This window comes from Saccopteryx leptura, chromosome 12 (genome assembly GCF_036850995.1).
Source record: "Saccopteryx leptura isolate mSacLep1 chromosome 12, mSacLep1_pri_phased_curated, whole genome shotgun sequence".
Lineage (NCBI taxonomy): Eukaryota > Metazoa > Chordata > Mammalia > Chiroptera > Emballonuridae > Saccopteryx > Saccopteryx leptura.
Window position 1 is genome coordinate 15,847,543 of NC_089514.1, and position 23,329 is coordinate 15,870,871.

General features: G+C 37.7%; 1 protein-coding gene across 7 annotated transcripts in view; it reads right to left on the minus strand.

Annotated features, from left to right (window-relative positions):
• Positions 1 to 23,329, minus strand: part of PALS2 (protein associated with LIN7 2, MAGUK p55 family member) — a 79,892-nt gene that overhangs the window by 16,988 nt on the left and 39,575 nt on the right. For 3 of the 7 annotated variants that reach the window (XR_010747534.1, XM_066354245.1, XM_066354241.1), the window contains exons 2-6: positions 16,307 to 16,428; positions 12,540 to 12,692; positions 8,491 to 8,640; positions 7,913 to 8,140; positions 695 to 736 (exon numbers count right to left, since the gene is read on the minus strand). Coding sequence is in view for 6 of the 7 variants with exons in the window: in XM_066354241.1 (XP_066210338.1) it covers positions 695 to 736; positions 7,913 to 8,140; positions 8,491 to 8,640; positions 12,540 to 12,692; positions 16,307 to 16,428 (695 nt within the window). In the remaining variant the exon portion in view is untranslated. The remainder of the gene's footprint in view (positions 1 to 694; positions 737 to 7,912; positions 8,141 to 8,490; positions 8,641 to 12,539; positions 12,693 to 16,306; positions 16,429 to 23,329) is intronic. The other 4 variants (XM_066354246.1, XM_066354242.1, XM_066354244.1 and 1 more) reach the window with 2 other exon arrangements.

Here is a 23,329-nt window from a genome sequence, read left to right on the forward strand (position 1 = left end):
GGTTTATCAACAAAAGTATGTCAGTTAACAGTTTGATCTCCAGTATCTAGAATATTTTGTTTATTCACTTCAGTTTGAATTCTAATCAAGCTAAGCATTTTCAGTATTTCATAGCAAGTTCAGAAAGATCACTTCTGTAAAAAAACCCTTTTCGTGCATATTTACAGAAATTCAAATGTAACAAGCAGGAAAGCACATAATTAGTTAAAAGTGTTATTTTTCTATTTGTTTACCATAATTCTATAAATATAACCACACAAGATATTCAAATAACACAAGAAGATACATTACATTATTAGTGTAGTAAAATGTAATGTGATGGATGCATATTAAATAATTAAAAAAAACAATTTGGGAATATGTGATAAAATTTTAGTTATTTACAATTAGATGATTTTGAAAGAAAGCACTCAGAGCATTTCAATAATCTAGAGGACGCTAAATATTAATGTTTAAAAAAACCAGCAAGCCAATAATTTTTTCTGATATAAAACTAAAAATATCTAAAAAGCAAGCATACAAATGGTGTTAAGATTGCCCTACAATGTGACAATTGGCTATCTTCACAACGGCATGCAGCTCCATGATTTGGCAATGGAGAAAACCCCAAACAATTATTTTTGTCAAGGTAAATTTAGTTGGCTGACAAGACAGAAAACCGGAGTACCAGGGCATGTCCCGGATGACATCATACCTGACGGACGTGTGCTGAGTGCCTCTCCATATTGACGCAACTCTAAAAATATATTTTTCATTGCATAAATAAAGACAGGCTTTAAAGTGAGACTAAATCAACAAAATATAAACAAACTACTGGCCCATTTTATTAGTTCACTCATTTGGTAAAGCAACTATTTCCCTAAGTTATTGTCCATAGGGTATAATATCTGAAAATTATATGTGATCGAAGCAAACAGTTAGAGGGGTTTGAGATGAGGCGGAGAAAAAGGATGGATATGCAACGTTGTAAAAATACTAGGATATTCTTACTTCTCAAGAAAGTCACACAGAATGAATAATAAGAGTACCCTGTCATCTAACCATGACATTTATCATTTTTACCTGTGAGACAGAATGTTTTCTAACCATAAAACTTACTTTGAGTTAGTCCAAATTTCAAATATTCATTCCCTTGCTCCCATCAAATTGTCCTAAAAATGCCATTATTTGTGGAACAAGAACCATACCTTTTAAATGTAAAAGATTTCTAGAAGAAATTTTTTTTTTTTTTACAGAGTCAGAGAGAGGTATAGATAGGGACAGACAGGAATGGAGAGAGATGAGAAGCATCAATCATCAGTTTTTCGTTGTGGCACTTTAGTTGTTCATTGATTGCTTTCTCATATGTGCCTTGACTGGGGGCTGCAGCAGACCTAGTAACCCCTTGCTCAAGCCAGCAACCTTGGGTCCAAGCTGGTGAGCTTTGCTCAAACCAGATGAGCCCGCACTCAAGCTGGCGACCTTGGGGTCTCGAACCTGGGTCCTCCGCATCCCAGTCCGATGCTCTATCCACTATGCCACCGCCTGGTCAGGCAGAAGAAGAAATAGTTTTTATTTTTTAATTTATGAAATTAATTTTGAAGCATTACTCTCATGCTCAAAAACTCAGATTAAACTGGTTTAACTATGAAAATCTGTCTAAAAACTATTAATGAACCTAATCTTTTTTATTTTTTATTTTTTTATTTTTCTGAAGCTGGAAATGGGGAGAGACAGTCAGACAGACTCCCACATGCGCCCGACCGGGATCCACCTGGCACGCCCACCAGGGGCGACGCTCTGCCCACCAGGGGGCAATGCTCTGCCCCTCTGGGGCATCGCTCTGCCACGACCAGAGCCACTCTAGTGCCTGGGGCAGAGGCCAAGGAGCCATCCCCAGCGCCCGGGCCATCTTTGCTCCAATGGAACCTTGGCTACGGGAGGGGAAGAGAGAGACAGAGAGGAAGGAGGGGGTGGGGGTGGAGAAGCAAGTGGGCGCCTTCTCCTATGTGCCCTGGCCGGGAATCAAACCCGGGTCCCCCGCACGCCAGGCCGACGCTCTACCGCTGAGCCAACCGGCCAGGGCTGAACCTAATCTTTGATCGAAACATTTTACAGTGACCTTAAAACCATTAGAGATTTGTCTAGTATAATTATATTTTATTAAGTGCATTTTAAAGTGTTTTATTAATAGACTATGGATGTTAACAGTTCACTTGTTATTAAAAAGTTACTAAACACAACCTAAATTATTTCAATCTCATATTCTTATCATTAAAATAAAGATCTGAATGACTAACAATCTAAAGTAGATGAAAGAGAAAAAAGGAAATAAAGTGGCTTTTAAACACAGGAGATGTTGTTCAACCTCGAAGTAGAAATACAAATTAAAACTACATTTTCTTCCTGTCAGATTAGCAAAAATCCAAATACTTCATATACTGTGGCTAGTAGGACTATCGGCCAATAATCATTTTTCTCACTTGGTGAAAAAAACTGTTTAATCTCTTGGGAGGACAATTAGGCAAATACTACCAAAATTACAAATGCAAAAGCTCTCTGACCTAGCTAGCAATCCACCTCTGGGAATGGATTCAACAGCAATGTTATTCAGACATATACAAAGTGACTTACATAGAAGACTATTAACTACTGAACTATTCCTAATTGGAAAAGATCAGACACAACCTATTTAACCATACGGAACTAATGTTAAACAAATGATGGTAAAAAGATCTATGTAATATAACACTATGCAGATGTTAAAAAGCAATAGGCAGACTATGTCCCCAAAAGGAAAGATCCTCAAGATAATATGCTTAATTGAAACAACACAAACCAATGTTCAGAGTGTGTATACTATGGAACCTTTTCATAAAAAGGAGGTGGAAAAATATATAATTTTTACTTACTGGCATGTCAATAAAGAAACTCTGGAAAGATTAAACTAATAGCATGGTATCTTATGTGGGGAGTGAAGACTAAAATGGTAGAGGATTTGGAGGGAGGTTTCAACTGAATACAAATTGATATTTCTTGAATTTTGAACCATGGGAATGACTAACCTATTCAAATATTAAATTTTTATGGTAATAAAGATAAAATGAATTCTGCTTTTAAGATGAAGTAACAAGGACCCTCCAACCTGAAACAATTAAAATACTGGACAAAATAGGTAAAATATTTTTCAAGACATCAAACAATAAAATAAAGACAGTGATTCCTAAAAAGTGGAAAAAGATGAGCTCTACACTTGCTCCAGTTAACTGCACAGAGCAAGTCTCCACTTTGCAACCCAGGAAAGGAGAATCTGTGTGGAGCCTGGTGGTCTCCAAGCGCAGGAGATGAACAGGGAGTCCAAGGTGGCTACAGTGCACAGAACAGAATAATCAGTGAGAAAAGAGCTCAAAAGTGCAGAGGACTCACTCTGGTCATCAGTGAAGTACTGATCAGTGCATGTGCATGAAGACACTACCCAAGGCCAAGTAAAGAACCAGTGTTATAGGCAACAATTTAAAGTCTTCACACAGGGTCAGAAACAGTCTTTTTCACCAGGGTGAGTGGAAAAACCTCATAATTCATGAGGCACTGAGTCACCATAAGGGCTATGCCCCACAATCCTGCTCTGGTTGCACCTAACAAAGCTTAAAAAGCAAGACCTGAGAGGATCAAACTGCTCCCAAGTAACTTAAGTATTCTAGAACAAAGCCAATGAAATTTCTAAGAATACAAAAATATCCAGGACTCAACAAGGCAAAAGTTATGATGTCTGGCAGCCAATCAGAAATGACCAGGCCTGCAAATAAACAGGAAAATACAACCTAAAATGTAAAGAAAAATAAATCTGGAGTGATTAAAAAATGGCAATTATGATTACATTAGAAGAGAAGAACATTAACATAGTTATTTTTCACTTTACATATCATATTCATATGTTAAAGAAGCTAGAGGAAGGATTACACATGTCAGGTAGTAATATGGCAGATATAAAAAAGACTCAATTTGAATTTCTAGAGATGAAAACCAAAATGTCTGAGATGAATAGTACATCAGATGTGATCAGCAGGAGATCAGACATTTCAGAGGAAAAGATTAGTAAACTTGAAGACATAGCAGCAATGGAACCTATACAACGTGAAAAACTGAGAGAAAACCAGATCGAAATAAATGAACAGAATATGAATGAGCTATGGGACAACTGCAAGGAGCCTAATATACACGTGTCACCAAGGGACAGGAGAAAAAGAATATAAGAATTACGTGAAGAAATAACAGTCAAGTTTTTCAAACCTGATGAAGGAAATAGCCTTTTCAACAAATAGAACTTGAAAAGTCGGATATCTAGATGCAAAATAACCTCAAAACCTTTGATACATATCTCACACCTTATACAAAAACTCGTAAAGGACATGGATAACAGAGCTAGGTGAAAAGCATAAAAACTACAATTTTTAAGAAGAAAATCTTTATGATGAAGTTACACAAAAGTGTTTTTGGGTTTTTTTACACAGAACAAGGCAAAAATTTTAATCATAAAAATTGTTTTCTTTTATGAATCATAGAAAAAAAGGACACATTGAACTTGATCAAAATTAAGAACTTCCGCTCTTTGTATTATATTGTTAAGAGAATGAAAAGACAAGCCTTTTCACTGGGAGAAAATCTTTATAAATCTTAATTCTGATAAAGTACCCGTTCCAGAAGACAAAACTCTCAAAACCAAGAAAACAATTAAAAAAATGGATAAAATATCTGAGGATATCACCAAAGTAGACATAAGCATGAAATAAGTACATGTAATGATGCTTAATGTTAGTCATTAGGAAGATGTAATTAAATCATGATGAGATAAAAGACTGACAATACCAAAAGTTACTGAAGATGTGCAGTTATTGACACTCTCATATTTTTTTGTTCCACCACTTCTGAAAATGTCTTAAGTCCTATACCTTAATAATAAGCCTTTTTTCTGCTTTTCTGACTCAAAATTGTCTTGGCTATTCATCTTATCAAATATAAATAACCCTATTGGAATTTTATTGGAATTTCATAAATCTATAAGTCAATTTGAGGAAAATTGACATCTTCACAATATTATCTTTCTATCCATGAACATGATATATATTGCTGTTTATTTAGATTTTCACCATAAATTTTTTGTGCATAGCAGTCCTGAGTACTTTTGTAAGATTTATTCTTAGTCATAAATGTGACATTCTCTGCCTCTGTTGTAAATATCTTAGTTACATTTCTAGGTGTTTGCTGATGACATATAGAAATGCAACGGACTTTTGTATATTAATCTTATTCAAGTACCTTGTTAAACTATTATTTCTAATAATTTATAGTTTTGGAGGTTTCTATGAAAAAAAATCTTATTTGAAAATAGTAAGTTTTATTGTCTCCTTTCCAAACCTTTTGCTTCTTTAATTTGTGTCTTTTTGTGCTGGGGAGGGGGATTTCCTGGCTCCCACCTGCTCTCACAGCCCCAGAAGAGAATTAGAGACAGGCTCAGCAATACTACATGGTGAAGTTTCTAGTAAAAAAGCTGAAGAGTTGAAGAGGCGCTCAATGCCCTTGCTTCCCCAAGTGTCTCTTAAGATGACCACAGTTTTCCCAGAACACCCTGTATTATTAAAGTATAACAGTTCTTCCAGTTATAAAGGATAAATGAAAATCAGGGTTTGAGAAGGCATGGAATGGGGAAAATTTTATGCCTAAGACAGCTAACTATCCCCGCATTTCATGTCATTCAGATTAATTCACCAGGTAGAATCTATAGGATTTAGGCCAAAGCTCTAGCCATTAATGCTACAAAAATTTGTTTCTCCCACAGAAGTCCATTATGGGCATGGTGAGCTGGTAAGAATTCTAGAGTTTGGACCACAGGAGGAAAAATAAATCTTCCTAAGTATTACAACTAACACATAATTTTAAAAATTAAATCTTTGGTTCTACTTTTCTAAATGGAAATGTGCTGACTCATAATCCTTTTCCCAGAAGACGAGGTCTCTACCTCCATTTCAACCAAAGTTCATTACAAACAAGCCTATGTACATTCAGAAGTCCAATTTGCACACTAACAAAATGATTAAATATTCTATCCTGTCCTCTGAATAATAACGTAAAATAACTATTCAACACATTTTTTCAAAGAATGGCATGGAAATACAAAAACAAGCCTTTAAACTTATCCTTTTAACATTATGAAAATAAGATACACTAGTAGAATCTTAGATAAAAAACTTACTATTTCACTCACACTTGAAACAATAAATTTCTCAAATAAGCCTGAACAATTGAAGTCCTCTAAAACACTGGAAAATATTTCCAATTTCTACATTATCTAGGCTTGAAAATCCTCTCCTCAGTTCCAACACTCCCACCATAATCGTCAACTGTTCGTTTGTAATTACATCATTGCTTTTTGTTCCCTTATAATTCTATTACACCACAGTAACACCTCACACCACCACCATCACAACAGTGGCAGGAGCTACCTGCTGAGCAACCAATATGTGCCAGGTGCTTCTGTAAGAGCTTCACATGAATTAACTCTTTTAAATACTTATTAACAATCTTTTGAGAAAAGAACTATTATCCCTAATTACACAGGTGAGAAAATGAAGCACAGGGATGATGATCTCATAAGTGGCGGCACAGGTATTTGAACCAAAGCGATCTTTTTTTTTTTTCCTGAAGTTGGAAACAGGGAGGCAGTCAGACTCCCGCATGCACCCGACCTGGATCCACCCAGCATGCCCACCAGGGGGCGATGCTCTGCCCATCTGGGGCATCGCTCTGTTGCAACCAGAGCCATTCTAGCGCCTGAGGCAGAGGCCACAGAGCCATCCTCAGCGCCCGGGCCGTCTTTGCTCCAATGGAGCCTTGGCTGTGGAAGGGGAAGAGAGAGACAGAGAGGAAGGAGAGGGGGAGAGGTGGAGAAGCAGATGGGCGCTTCTCCTGTGTGCGCTGGCCGGGAATTGAACCCGGGACTCCTGCACGCCAGGCCGCTCTACCACTGAGCCAACCGGCCAGGGCCCAAACGATCTTCTTAACCTTTCACTGGAGTCATCTTTCACAATTCACCTCAACACCTTCAAATCTGCTTCCGGGTTACACAGTCTCATCTCTCCTCCTCTGAGATCCACTCAGCATAATGAGGCTCAATGACCATTGTCATTAAAACATTCCTCTGTTCAAAATCTATTTTACCTAAAAATTAGTTACAAAATGCAGATGGAATGTGCACAAACCAGGTGTTAAAATTCTTTTTCATCTAACTCACCTTCACTTTCTGGCCTTATTTTCTAGCTCACGGCACACATAAACTATTACTAAAATTCTGCAGCATACCAAAAAAAAATGTTATATTTTGCTGATCTGACAAAAAAATAGGTATAATTTTGATTCGGTCACTATGGAAGGTTACTGTGTTGGCTGTTGTCATTTTTGTACTTGACAAAGGGAAAGGGGGTGAGGGCCCCTGACTAAATAGCGAGGCGCTGCATGTTTGAAACACTCCGAGGCGCACCATTGAGCATTGCTGCTCTTGCCCACAGCATGTGCACTGAGCTGCAGGCGGCTGGGACTACATTATTCTCTCGCAGGGCTTGGAGCATAACTGGTTATCAAAATGTTCGCTAGATTAATGACTAAAAGGCTTTACGGTTTATTCTGATACCTAGCTGTACATTACCAAACGGTAGGTTCATGGTGTTCACAAAGAGATTGATTTCCTAATTCCTTTATAGTAGTAAGTTGATGTTACTTATTTAAAAATTCACCCACAACAAAATAAGGCAATTCAGAACAACTAAATCAGTTTTTTTTCCCTTTGGCAAAAGAGTAGCTACTGGTGGTTATATCCAACAGTTGATTAAAGAAATAAAAGTGTTCTTAATATTACAGTACCAAGAATTTTATTACTGACCTGTTGCGGAGTAATAGTATCTCTATAGCTCGGTAAAATTTTAAGGGTGACACTCCCACTAATATTTTTCAGTAATTCTTGTAATTCCTTTGGGTTGTTTCCAACCTCATGGCCATTGACTTCTTTAATGATGTCTCCCACATGAAGCAGACCCTGTCGATCTATCATGCCTCCATGAAGGATTCGGGCGATTACCAGGTCATTATTTTCCACCCTAAATGTTACACCCTAAAGGAAATAAGAACAAATTGTCTTTGATTTTAGATTTTCTAAAAAAAAACTCTAGATACTCAGGAGTATGTATATATACATATATGTAAGAAAATAATTCTAAAAGTAGGTGAGTTAATCATTCCTATTTTTCCTGTGTTCTCTCCTGTGTTGATATTCAAATCTCCTTAAGCCACGTGCAACTGTGATAATATATACCACCCAGACAAAAGGACTTTCCTGCAAAGGACATAAAGCAAACACAAAGTTTTCATAATGATACAAGTTCTGGAAGAGAAAAACATGAGCTAGAGTGACTGAGCCACGTCAGACTGCAGATTTAAAAAGAAACTGATTTATCTACTCACCAATGGTTCCCCAGCTCTTTTGTGAATACCAAGAATACGAATGGCATCTACTGGTAATAACTGATTATTGACAGAATTATTCATTTCCGGGCTTGAAGGAGGTGAGTCATAACACTTTGATGCCACAATGTCATGGGCCTCCAAGAGTGACTGAAAGGATTCAAACAGCCTGTGGTTATTAATTATGGATGGAATAAGTTATTAAAAATACCAGCTCATTATCTCAGCAGAGTACTAAAAATTTCCAAGGCACATATTAGTGAATCCCCAAATATGAGTTAAATCAAGTATATATAGAGTCTTTAAAAAAAAAAAAAGACATATTTTAATCATCAAACAATATCGTATTATTTTAAAAGATTTGAAGAACTGAGTTTAGTGACTTTAAAAAGTGGCACGTTCAATGAGAAGTATGGCACAATGGAGACACAGAGTTTCTCTGCCACCGCCGTCGTCACCACCGTCGTCATTCAGTACTCGCCAGTCCCCAATGAACTACTTACCAGATAAACTCAGCTGGCAGGAACCCTAATTTTTACCCTAAAATTGTTATGTTAACAATACATTTTTTACATGTACAAAATATCTGTTAAAAAGATGTCCAATAGAAAATATCAGCACCTTATATCTGTGATAGAAAATTTTATATTAGAAATAAAGGTTGCAATTTACAAAACATACTTTTTTAGGAGGACAAAATGAGCCAGTGACAGTCCTGAATATACTTTTAATGTCTCCATATACTATTATGTGCTATCTTCATGGAGGGCATTGATTTCGCTTTCTAGAAATTTCTTACTCTTTTTGTATATTTAGTTTTATTTTCATTTTTACTGTAATTGTGCATACTCAACATAAAGCTAAGTTTATAATTTTTTCTGAATGGATGGAATGCAAATTCATAATTCAAAATACAAAGAAGGGGACAAATGTCGACAGGTTCACAAGAGAAATAATCAGCCTATGGGTTTAACTGGTAATTTCTGGTTATTTCATTGAAAATATGTACAAGACTAAAGAAAAATTTCAAAAAAGAAAAAGTTACAAGTCCTTAATAAGGATTATGCCTATAAATGCTGGAGGTTACTCAAATCCCTAACCTGGTCTTTGTTCTCACCCTGTTCTCTCTTAGGAAATATTCATTTCTGTGACTTGAACTACTACTTATACATTGATAATTCCCAATTTTATAATTGGTCCAGATCTTTCATGGGCTTCAGACTCAGACTAAAAATCTGTCTACAACTAAACAAAATTATGACATTTTGAAAATCAAGAACAGTTAAGGATGGTAGATGATTGAAACATATTGAATTAATGAAAAAAATCCATAAGTCTACAGTGCTATTTAAAAAACAAAGGACTAAAAGTAACACATTTGTTACTATTTAAGATTGCTATTATAAAAATTCTTTCCTTTGAAAATTGGTAAAGAGAAGGATCAAGCATTTGCCTGACTTTTCGGTGGGAAATGCATTACAGAGTAACCAAACAGCCCACTTGATGAGGAAAAGCTCTACTTCATATAAGAAATGTAGAATGAAAGAATTTTTTAAATGTCATTTTGCAACCTCTAATGAAAATATTGATTCAGGCAAGGATTATTAATGTGAATTTGCCAGTAGGTAAATGGTTGAAAGGAAAGAGCATTTGTATAATGCTAAAATAATAACACACTAAATTACTTCTAGTGGAAAGGCTTTCAAAGGAAATATTAGACTATTACTGCCCTTAACTAGAGAACCAATCTCAGCATCAACAGTGGTGGGCCAACCAGGAATTATATATCTTCTGCTGTAATTTAATTCATGCTGCATCACATCATTTAAGATGAACTCTAGTTCCAAATAATTAACTTGAATTGTCAACCTTTTAGATGGGGCTTCTGTTTACATGAAATGGAAGGGACAGAGAATTAAATAACACGACAGGAAAGAAACCAGATACATCCTGGAAGTGGGATTTACTACAGGACAATGACCTGGTCTCTTCAAAAAGTCAACATCATAGTCAAGGGAGAGAGGGATACCACATATGGACCTACGTTGGAAAGCTGTATGTACAAACCAGCTATAAAGATTATTTTGGGTCTGACCAGGTGGTGGCGCAGTGGATAGTCGACCTTGGGTGCTGAGGACCCAGGCTTAAAACCCCAAGGATGCCAGCTTGAGTGTGAGCTCATTCAGCTTGAGTGTGGGATCATAGAAATGACCCGATGGTCCTGGCTTGAGCAAAGGGGGTCACTGGCTTGGCTAGAGTCCCCCAGTCAAGGCACATATGAGAAAGCAATTAATGAACAACTAAGGTGCCACAACTATGAGTTGATACTTCTCATCTCTCTCCCTTCCTATCTGCCCCCTACCCCCACTAAAAAAATATTTTGGCATCAAATAAAGACATCTGAATATAGTATGTGCACTACATAAGATGGAGGTCCACTGAAGTAGAAAAGTGGAAATCAATGATAAAAAAAAGGAAGGGTAAATTATAAAATACCTTGTGGAAAATGGCTTCATTAGTAGAGAAAAAAAAATATATGTACATTTATGCATAGAAAACATGGAAAAATATGCACTATGATAAAGTATTTTGGGTAGTAAGAATGCAGTGTGTTTTTTACTTTTGCTTGCTGCTATTTTCTAATGTTATGTGTTTATTAAACTTTATATACATTTATAATTATTAAACTTTGTTTATTTAAAAAAGTATACAGAATGCCTGAAAGCACTACCCAGATGCTTCTGAGAGATCACTAACTTAACACGGCCAGTTACCTAGCATTAGCATGTCCCAAACAGTTTCTCCTCGAGAGGCTAATCTCAGCAGATGCTATCAATTGTCAGGAATCCTATCCTTAATCAAATTCCCACATCTCTCTCCCGCACTGTCATAAGCAACCAGTCACAAGTCCTGTTTATTTTACTGCTTAACACTTGAAAATCCTCATTTTATACTGCTATCACAATTTCCTGCTTTAGTACTTAACAATCTAGCTCCATAATCTGACCTCTCCCTGTTTAATACCTCCTCTCATCCCCACCCAGGGTTTCCCATTGCCCTTGTGATTAAATCTGAATACCTTACTATCTCTTCTAAGGCCTCAATCAACTGGCCCCTGCATTAGAGTGTCTCTGATATGTGTCCTTTATTGTACCTCAGATACTGATTTAAGTATGAACCATCTCACTATAAATCCTCATATTTTGCAGTAAAATTGTTGGAGAGTTACAGAAAGTCTTTAAGAAAAAGTAAGGGGGTGTTGCCCCTGAGATTTACAGTGGAAAGCAGGTGACATTTTATTCCACCATCCCACAACCATTTATTAAATGGTCCATTCTTTCTCCATTAAAATGTAGTATCTCCCTCATAATAAACCAGCTTGTCATATGCATACGAATATATTTCTGGGTTGCTATTCTCGTCGATTAATCTATTTTTCGAATGCTGACTCAATACCATACTGTCGTTATTATAGATTTATAGGAAATATCCCCACCCGTTTTTCTTCTGAAACTGGCTCTTCTCTGTTAAAATGATGAACTCTTCACTGATATAGACCAATACTTAAATTGCACTTTTTTTTTGTACCTATCAAGAGCATGTTATGCAATCGTTTCTATCCTAACATTGCTGTCCACTGTTCCAAGCTCATCGACTGCACCCAATCTTAGAAACGGCACTAAAAGTGTATGACTGTTTATAAGAAGGTCTGGGAAACAGGAAGTAAGGAAGAAAAATCCACTATCACGGAGAAAAACGTCTCTAGCATGTGGTCTGATGGTGAATCAGGTGTTTGCTTTTTAATTACACAAAGAAAAATCCATTCAGATGTATTTCTGTGACAGATATACATTTATACATAATGTATATTATGTGTGTCTATGTATCCTCAGAATATCGGATTGAAATACCGATGTTGGTATCTACATACTACAAAACATGGCCCTAAGTAACCCTTAAACACCTCATCTTAAACTGGAACACAGTGAGCACTGGAGAGGACTTGGGAAATCGGGGACTTGGCGAGAAGAGGAGGAGGGAAAGTTCACCTGGAAGTGAGGCTCTTTGAGTATTCCAACCAGTTCGGCCACATTTTCATCCACATTGATTAGAGGACTGATATCTTTAAGAATTTCATTGACTAATTCCAAGTTATTGTCACTGACGGCTTCTAGTTTCGAATCTTCTAGCCTCTCATGAGCCTGAAAAGACAACAGTGAAATAATGACCCACACTGTTTTGCTCCAGACGATGGTTTTCCTCTTGATTTGTTTCTTTTGCATAAAGTTTTAAAAGATATGTCTTGAAGATTTGATTCACTGAAATCAAATTTAGTAATTTAATCAGAGGCAATATATAGAGTTTTTAGTAAATATTTTCATGTCGTATAATAAATCTTGGCCTCTATTCTTATCCTAAGTCATGGGAAACTCATTTTTATAATTAAACCATGAAAAAACTAATAGGCCAAATGATAATAAAAAACGTTTCCTACCCAACAGAATATCCTAATGATTTTCCAGTCTAGGCTCAAAGTCCAGATGATATTATTCATGCTTTAGTAAATAAATGATTAAACATAATAAAAGCAATGTCAATGATCCCACGCTCAAGCTGGCGACCTCAGGGTTTCAAACCTGGGGCCTCAAAGTTAGGTTGATACTCTAGTGGCTGTGTCCCACCGGTCAGACCATTTTATTGTTCTTCAAAACTATGTTGGCTAGTCTATGTCTTTTATAAATTTCAATACCATCTTGACAGCCTGAAATTCTGACTGGGATTATACTAAATCTATACCTCAGTTTGCAGAGAATCAACATATGGAGAGTATTAAGCCTCCCAAGCCCTTCATTTATGTGCATATATACACACATGACCTGTTTTACTGCACTTCCCTTTATGGGTGACAGTGCCCCTGGTCACCCCAGAGCTCTGATGAAGATGTACAATGACATGAGCGTTAAGTGCCTGTGGATACAATACCATCCTGCAGCCATGGACCAAGGAGTAACTTTGACTTTTCTAAGTCTTGTTACTTAAGAAATACATTTTGTGTAGCAATAGCTGCCTCTGGTGGATCTGGGCAAAGTAAATTGAACATCTTCTGGAAAGGATTCATTATTCAAGAGGACATTAAGTACATTAGTGGTTCATGGGAAAACATAAAAATATCAACATTAATGGGAGGGTAGAGCAGTCAATTTCAATCCTCATGGATGACTTTTTGGGGTTCAGACTTCAGTAAAGGAAGTAACTGTAGATGTGATGGAAACAGCAAGAGAACTAGAATTAGAAGGGGAGCCTGAAGATGTAACTGAATTGTTCCAGTTTCCCTATAACAGATAAAGACTTGCTTCTTATGGATGAGCAATGCAAATGGTATTGAGATGCAATCCACTCCTGATGAAGATGCTGTGAAGGTTGCTGAAACGGCTACAAATGACTTGGAATATGACACAAACTTACTTGATAAAAAGGTGGCAGGGTTTGAGAGGCCTGACTCTAATTTTGGAAGAAATTCTATTGTGGGTAAAGTGCTAACAAAGTATCTCATGTTACAGAGAAATCATTCATGAAAGGAAGAGTCAACTGATTCACAAAATTCACTGCTGTTACTTTAAGAACTTGGCACAGCTACCCCAGCCTTCAGCAACCACTGCTCAAATGAGTTGGCAGCTATTGACAGAGGCTAGACCTCCACCAGTAACACAATAAGGTTCACTGAAGGCTGAGAATGGTTATCATTTTTAAATTATGCTATGTACATCGTTTTTTTAGACATAATGCCATTGCACTCAATAGACTTTAGTATACTGTAAACCAGGGGTCCCCAAACTTTTTACACAGGGGGCCAGTTCACTGTCCCTCAGACCACTGGAGGGCCGGACTATAAAAAAACCACACAACTATGAACAAATCCCTATGCACACTGCACATATCTTATTTTAAAGTAAAAAAACCAAAACGGGAACAAATATAATATTTAAAATAAATAACAAGTAAATTTAAATCAACTAACTGACCAGTATTTCAATGGGAACTATGGGCCTGCTTTTGGCTACTGAGATGGTTAATGTGCTCCTCTCACTGACCACCAATGAAAGAGGTGCCCCTTCCAGAAGTGTGGTGGGGGCCGGATAAATGGCCTCAGGGGGCCACATGTGGCCCGCGGGCCGTAGTTTGGGGACCTCTGCTGTAAACATTTCTTTTTTAAAGTTTTTAAAGATTTTTTATTGATTTGAGAGAGAGAGAGAGAGAAACACCGATCTGTTCCTCGCTTCTGCATGTGCTCTGACCAGGGATGAACCCGCAAACACAGCTTTTATATGCACTAGGAAGGCAAAAATGTGTGAGTTGCTTTATTGTGATATTTACTTTATTGTGGTCTGGAACCAAGCCCACAATATCGCTGAGTGTGCCTGTAAACTATACACAGGTTGTAAGATGCCTTATACAGTATTGTCTAGTTTCTAAATGTACAAATCGAAAGCTATAAAGTAAATGAACATGGGAATGGGTTTTAATAGATACACTGACAAGAAAAACAGACAATAGTATGACACCAAGGGACAAGCCAACAACTATTTTTAAGTTAGCAGTAAGAGCTCAGGGTGAGCCATCTTTAACGTAGGCTTAAACAGCCTCTGTGTAGTTCAACAGACCCTGAAGCTATTACTTTTTCTCAGCACAGTACAGTGGTTGATATTTATGACAAAATCTTGACTCTGAAGGTAAATCATGTCCTATCAGTACCTTACTGTTATTGAAAATGGACTAGGACCTTTTTCACAAGTCCCATTATAACATGACTGTTCAGTTATGATTTCCCTAAAACTTTAAATGTGTTAGGCTAAAACTAAAGGTCATTTCATCCTATATTTAAAATCATGCCTAGCGTGCGGAGAACCCGGGTTCGATTCCCGGCCAGGGCACATAAGAGGAGCGCCCATTTGCTTCTCCACCCCTCCACCGCGCCTTCCTCTCTGTCTCTCTCTTCCCCTCCCGCAGCCAAGGCTCCATTGGAGCAAAGATGGCCCGGGCGCTGGGGATGGCTCTGTGGCCTCTACCCCAGGAGCTAGAGTGGCTCTGGTCGCAACATGGCGACGCCCAGGATGGGCAGAGCATCGTCCCCTGGTGGGCAGAGCGTCGCCCCTGGTGGGTGTGCCGGGTGGATCCCGGTCGGGCGCATGTGGGAGTCTGTCTGACTGTCTCTCCCTGTTTCCAGCTTCAGAAAAATGCAAAAAAAAAATAAATAAATAAATAAATAAATAAATAAATCATCACTCTTGCCAGTTGGCTCAGTGGTAGAGCATCGGCCTGGCAGGTGGATGTCCCGGTTTTGATTACCAGTCAGGGCACACAAGAGAAGCGTCTATATGCTTTTCCACCCCTCCCCCCTCTGTCCCTCTCTTCCTTCCCCTCCTGCATCCATGGCTTGATTGAGCAAATTGGCCCCAGGCCCTGAGTATGGCTCCATGGGCTTCCGCTAGGAAGAGCTTGGTTGCTGAGCAACCAGCCATGCCACAGATGGGCAAAGCATCGCCCCCTAGTGGGCTTGCTGGGTAAATCCTGGTTGGGGCATATGTGGGAGTCTGTCTCCCCTCCTTTCACTGAATAAAAATAAATAAAATAAAATAAAATAAAAAAGCATAGAAAAGGCATAGAGTGGTCCAATTCTGATGAATACTAAGATTTTATTATGTAATGATATTATTTGCTAACTAAAGTTTAAGTTCTAAAATAGCAATATCTGAAAAGACCTCTATAAAAACAATTCTAAAAATAATTTAGTAATCTTATGAATAAGTCAACATACCTTAGCAAGTGATTTTACAATAGGATTCTCCATAATCCCCTTGAGGAAAATTAGGTCTATTTCTTCTGCTGCCGTAGATGGTGGCAGCTCCGTAAGGTTCTCCAGCACTTGCTGCATTGCTGCTGAGACAAAAACAAGATGGTGCAAACAGTATAATATGAAAATGATGTATTATGGAAGTATATACTGGAAACTTATATAATATTATTAACCAATGTCACCCCAATAAATTTTTTGAAACCTTACATTATGATATATATTATAAAATTCAAATAAAAAAGACATTAACAATTAACACTTGAAAAATCACAATTTAGAAAACAGCACTGTTAAACAGTTTAAGTTTCAAACTGACTTCCCATGAACGGGCAGCAGGACAGGTTTTCTGTTATCACGCTACCTTATACACACTTACAATCTTACACTTCCTTTATATCTTCAAATTAAAAAACATTAGGAAGAAATATGACATTTTAATAGAGCTATAAAAAAAGGATTGAGATTGAATTTGTAATCAAGAAACTCCCTGCGAGCCCAGAAGCAGATGGCTCCAGTGGTGAATTCCATTAAACATTAAAGAATTAAAACCAGTGCTTCACAAACTCTTCCAAATAAAGGAAAGGAAGACATACTTCCCCACTACTCTATGAGATCCTGATAGCAAATCCAGACAAAGACATTGCAAGAAAATTACAGCCAATATCCTTTATTAATGAAGATGCAAAGATATTTAATAAAAAGACTAGCCAACTGGATCCAGCCACACATGAAAAAGACTATACACAATGACCAGTGTAGTTCGTCCCAGGAATGCAACAGTGGTTCCTCAACATACAGAAATCTACCAATGTAATACACTGTATGTGTAGGACTAAAACAAACAAACATTTGACAAAATGTAATATCCTTTCATGAGAAAATGTAGTGCTGGCGAAGATCAACAGCAATCTGGTAAATAAACAGCTACTTATTTTTGTGAAGAAGCAAATCATGTGCTTTTCAATGAAACCTTAAAGCAGACCTCATGTCCCTGTGGGACACATGCCACCAAAGACTTAACAGATCTGCTATGACTCTCCTTCTTCGTTGGGTGGCCTTATATAGTCGGTGTCCTGTGAGATCCGTTGTGCTGTCTCCTTGATCACCTGACCTGGGTGCTCCAGGAATGTCCCTAGTGTGGGTTTTGTGGGTCCCCCTACTGTGATTAGGTCTTGATTACTACTGGCCCATTTGTGGACGGGATGAACCCTCAGGCTGGCTGACTGAGGCTCAAGCCCACCACGGCGAGCGAGCTGCTGTGCAGGTGCCGACCTCCCGGAGCAGAATGCACCTCAGAAGGGTCTGGTGCCTGCTGAGCTCTCCCTCTGGATAAGCGGCTTGTGAAGCTTCCTGTATCCAGTTGTGATGTCGTCTGAATCTGTCCTTTGGGTGTGTTCTGAGGCTCTCGGGAGAGACTCCACTGCAGGCCAATGTGAGAAGCTGTCTGTGCCTGGCCCTCAGCAAATTTGGAGCAGTCTCAGTGTGGCTTCTGTGAACCTTTGATTTTGCCCTCAGAGACCTGAGAGAGGAGACTGACATTCAACTATTTCAGCTTCAGTCTCTCAAGTATGAACCCTAGCTCCCTGCAGAGGATGATACAAGATGGTTAGAGCAAAGACTCAGGGAATCAGAGCACAACCAACGGTACAGGATCACAGCTCGGGATGCCACCCATGCCAGGATTCCATTTCAGAGTGAAGGCTGGCATTCCCATTCCTTTACAAGCAAGAACTTCTGCTCCCACCTGCTAGGTCTATGAAACGCCAGTGCCCCTTGCACGGGTGTGTGCATGGCCCTCATTACATCCTGCTGGCCACCCACTATGGGACAGGGGCCTGTGGACTGAGAGAGCGCCTGTACCACCAGCAGGCACTGGGTGGGTCACCATGGTCAGAGCACAGAGTGGAAGATCTAGGGAACAACACCCATCAGCAGCCAAAGACCCGACCCCATTTCCTGAGGGCTCCCCAACAAGTCAGGTGACACGCTTCCCCTCCAGTCAGAAGAGTAACCGTACCAAGCACTTCCTCAAACTGAAGAGCTTCGTGGAGGAACGTGACACACCAGGAGCACTCGGTGAGGTGGCCGAAGGACTCCCGCTGAAGCGGGGGCCAGGCAGGCTGCCCTGTGCCTCTCAGCCGCCCCCGGCCATCCGACTCAGCACGGCCAGGCTGACCAGCCGAAGCCCCCGATTCCAAAGCTCTCAGAGCAGTCCCCAGCCCCTTCTTATGGGCAGTTTCAGAACATTTGATAAGACTTGATTTTCCCCTGGTAGCACTTTTTTCCTCAATTACAATCAGATGATATTCTTAACATTCCTGTCAAGGCTTCTATAAAAATCCTCACTTGGTTTTATTCATAGTTCCCCTTCCCTGCTCCAGGCTATTTAATCCCCTAGGTGAAAGTTGTGGTGAGGGGCTTGGGGCCTTCTGTGGATCTTCCCCTTTGTACCTGGTTGAATGGGAATGGTTTGGGGGCATCTCAGAGCTGACTGGTGGGAACAGGAGACAAGAAGTGGAGGGGAGGGGAGGGGAGCCAGTGAGTATGTGTGGGACAACTTACCTGGGGCTCCATTGAAACCAGGGTGTCAAAACGTTACCACAACTCCCCTGCTATGCAGGACCTGCCCTAACACTTCATTCTATACGCTGCTGTGAATAAAATGTGCAATGTTCTGACACCTGGCATAATCTCACCCCTCCTCTTTTACCGGGAGGAGGTGGGACAGGATGAAAGAATGGCCTCCCCTAACAAGCCACTCGACTGGTCTGACTTTGTAAATAAGTTATTTAGTAATATAAACTATTAAAAAATAATAATTGTTCTTTTTAACTAAATTGTCCTCGACACATATGTAAAAATAAATGAGAAAATGTTTAAGAAATGAGAGAATTAACCGTATAAGATATTAAAACATGAACTAAATTGGTAATAATTACTCTGACATGGATAACCACAAGGCAGCTCTCGAGTATGTAAAAGCTTAATACGTACATGAAATAGGAAGTTCCTGGCAGCAGGAACCTTGCAAAGTTTAGTGGGAGTCAGAGAGACGGGGAAGTGTCCCAATTTACTCATAGATGCCAGGAAGAAAGGAAAGTCCCAAAACTCAGAAGATAAGTTTTTTTTTTGCAAGTTCCACTCCTCTCCATAATCACTGGTAGACAGACCCTTTAATCAGAAGCTAGATTCAATGACAATATAAACGGGATTCTTACTTAAGCTAGAGAAAACTGCCAGTCTGCCAGAAAGTTCATGCTGGTCCGTGGAAGAAAGAGTTAACCACCTTGATGTTGTATTAAGATTACAGACCCAATGATCTTAGTTGAATTTGCTTATGCTCAGGGTGATTTCTGCCTTAGTGGTCCCTGAAATAATTCTATTTTCACCGGTCCTCAAGTGTAAAAATGTTGAAAACCACTGATTTAGACCCTTCAATCACAAATATGAACAAATCAAGACTCATGAAACACTTATGAAAATTAGCAGTATGAATGCACCTCATCAAATTTAACAAGCAGAGCATTAACCATCACAGAAACAAAATTACTAGGGAGCTCAGGTGAGGGAAGAAAAGAAAGCAAAAGAGATAAAGATGATGACTAAAAAATTATAATGTGTAGGAGGTCGAGTTGAAGAATTCTCCCACTAGAGAAGGCAAAGAAGAGAGAAAGTATGAGAAAACCACTATGGATCAGGAAAGACCAAACTTGACAAGTTAATGAGAAATTCAGAAATAGAAAAATAATGGAAAGCAGAAATTAATGCAAATATAAAGAATCATAGATTTGATCAATAAGCTGGCTTTTTCAAAGATCAATAAAAACAGACAACTACTTGGCTGGTCTGATTAAGAAAAGAGAAAACACAGCATTAGGAATGCAATTGCATTCCTTTATGAGGGCATAAAGAAGATTAAAAAGAAAATACAATGTACAACTTTATTTTAAAATCTAGTCAAGTAGAGATTTTCTTAGAAATTGTCAATTATTGAAGTTTAGTTGAAAAAGATAAAAATGGAAATAGTTCATAATAGAAGAAATTGCAAAGGTTTTCAAAGATACCCTTTTATAAAGATGTTGGCCCTGACTAGATTTAAGAATATATTCTATTAAACCTTCAAGAAAGAGATAATTCATATTTTAAAATTCAGACAGAAGAGATCAAAAGCTTTCCAACTTCTACATGAATTTCAAAACTCAAAGAAAATTAGAAACTAAACTCACTGATGAGCATATATGCAAAAATCTTAAAATGTATTAGCAAATTGAATCTAACAATGTCTTTAAAAATAACAATTAAGAGCCAATTATAGTTTATCCTAGAAATATAAAGATGGTTCAACACTTAAAAATACATTATTTAATATACTTTCACAGTATAAGGGAAAAACCCACAACCATCTCTCTCAATGCTTCTAATACATCAAATAAAATTCAAACTCAGTCCTAATGAAATTCCTAGGAAGAACAGAAGGAAACCAGTCATTTTATACTAGCATCTACATAGAGTATCACAGTGAATGGAGAAATGCCAGAGCTTTACCATAAAGTCAGGGACAAGATAAGAATGCCCACTAAGACCACTACTTTTCAAACCTATATTGAAAGTTTTATTCAATGAAGTAGACATGATGTGTTTTTAAAATACCGATAATGATATACTTAGAAAAGTCTAAATCAGTTGGGAAATTATCAAAGTTAGTTACAAGAGTTTGGCTAGGTGACTACACATAAGAGCAACATAGAAAAATGAAGTTTTCCTAAATAATAGTAATAACCAATTAGAAAACATCATGGGGGGGGAGTGATTCCATTCATAACACCAACAAAATCTACAAACAAGGAATAAGGCTAAATTAAGAATGTTCTAACAGATATGAGAAAAATTATAAACTATACTAAAGGATATTTAAAATAAATAAATGGAGACACCATGTTGTGGGGTAGGAGTATTCAAACTATAAAAATGTCAACTCTCTACAAGTCATTCTTTTAAAAAAAGAGTGTGAATAAACCTTAATAGAAATAAAGTATAAATACACTGCAACTTAAATGCTATAATACTGGCACAGCAGCAGACAAGTCTTGAAGCAGTAGCTAAACAGAATTTAATACATGCTAACAGTGACATTTCAAGTCAGTGAGAGTAAGGTTCAACTCAGTATGGCAGACTGGCTATTTGAGAGTAAGTTCTTTCCCTTCACAATCTCTAGTAAAATAGCAGAATTATCAATAGCAGTATTTAAAAAACACAAGAATAAGAGAATGGCTGAAAAAAAATTGGACAAAAACCTCCAGAATATTGGAAAGTCTGAAAGTGGCAAGAAAAAAACTAAGAACAAAGGAAGTAGTATTCTACCTTCTAAAATATTTCTGGAACCCAACAATTTCTTTCCATTACCCCTCACGAGTCTTAGCCAAAATCATTTCTTGCCCAGACTAGCACAAAAGCCTCTACATATATAGTTATGTATATATACCTAGAAATACTATAAAGTAAATGTATGGCCTATAAGCCTTTCAATACATCACCAGATTCAATCTATATCATCTTTCTGTAACTTGAGTGTACCCGTTTTTCCCATCCTGATACAAAGTCCGCCCCTGTCCCAGCCAAGTTACCGCCAGGTATGCACAACCGCCGTGGTGTGCCTGATTCCTATGCATCCTTCAGGGCAGAATAGCTATGTGTCTGGCAGCCCCAACTAGAATAAAGTCTCCTAACATATATTTTCATAGTCTTCTATACTTTATAACTCTGACAAACCTGTAATTAAATATTTTGTTAATTGTTCCATGTATGATTTCCTTTCTAAGCTAGGTCTGATGAGCACGGAAATTATGTCTGTCTGTTCAGACTTATGTCCTCAGCAACTAGCACACAGTCTGGTGCATCGTAAATTCATGATAATATAGTTTCAGCCATAAAAATACAACATTGTTCTGTTACCAAAATTAAGAAAAGTTTTGTAAATTAAATATTGTTATTTATAAATAAAATGTCTCTATGATACTTGGAATCAGCAAAATGTGGTCTAGTTTAGAAAGCAGTAATCTTAAAAACTATCAACTTTCCACAAATTGTAACAAGCCAAAAAGAAGGAAGTGGTATCTCTCTCAATGGTTAGTCTACCACAATGGCGAGCTTTTACAGCAATACGTCTTAAGTACAAATACATTTCTAACTTACTATAATATCAAGATGTGAAACAAATTTAATGTTATTAACCCACCTATAGTCTGTTCTAAAGCTTTCTAGAATTTTATAAGAGCATCTCTGTCCAGTTTCAGAACTCTTAGTAATTAAATAAATGAGTCTTAATAAATTAGAACTGGAGCCTATTTTAACCTTAAAAAGCCTTTTATAACCATACTTGATGGTATATTCATTCCTATACAATTCAACAAACTAAATTTCCTACTGAAATTAAGTTTTCAGAAGATTTTTTAAAAATATTTTTCTTACATTGTATAGATAACAGTTATATCTCTAGAACAATGTTGCATAACTTACAAAATCTAGGAAATTTTATGTGCGTTTGGAAAGATATAAACAAATTTCTAAGAAGGTACCTAAAAGTCAAACTACTTCTAATGTATTTGCAATAGAGTAGCAAAATTTTAAAAAATACATTTCCAAGAAATAATATAGAAAATAAGAATCCATTGAAATGTAGATCAAGTCAGGTTTCTTTAAGGTTCAATTTTGACACAACTATTTTCACATAATTGATTTGACCATGATAGCGGACCTCTTGTCAACTATCAGTTAAGTCAATAAAATAACTATTTTCTGTAACAGGAATGTTCTCAATACCTTATCTCTCAAACTAATCTCCTGAAATTCTAATCTTGTTACATTGAATCAAAGAAGAAACAAACTACTCCATGTGCTCAGCTAAATTAACATTAACTGAGCGCTTATAGGCCAGGCACAATGTTAGATGTTGAAGAGAACAGATACTCTCTTTCCTCCAAAAAT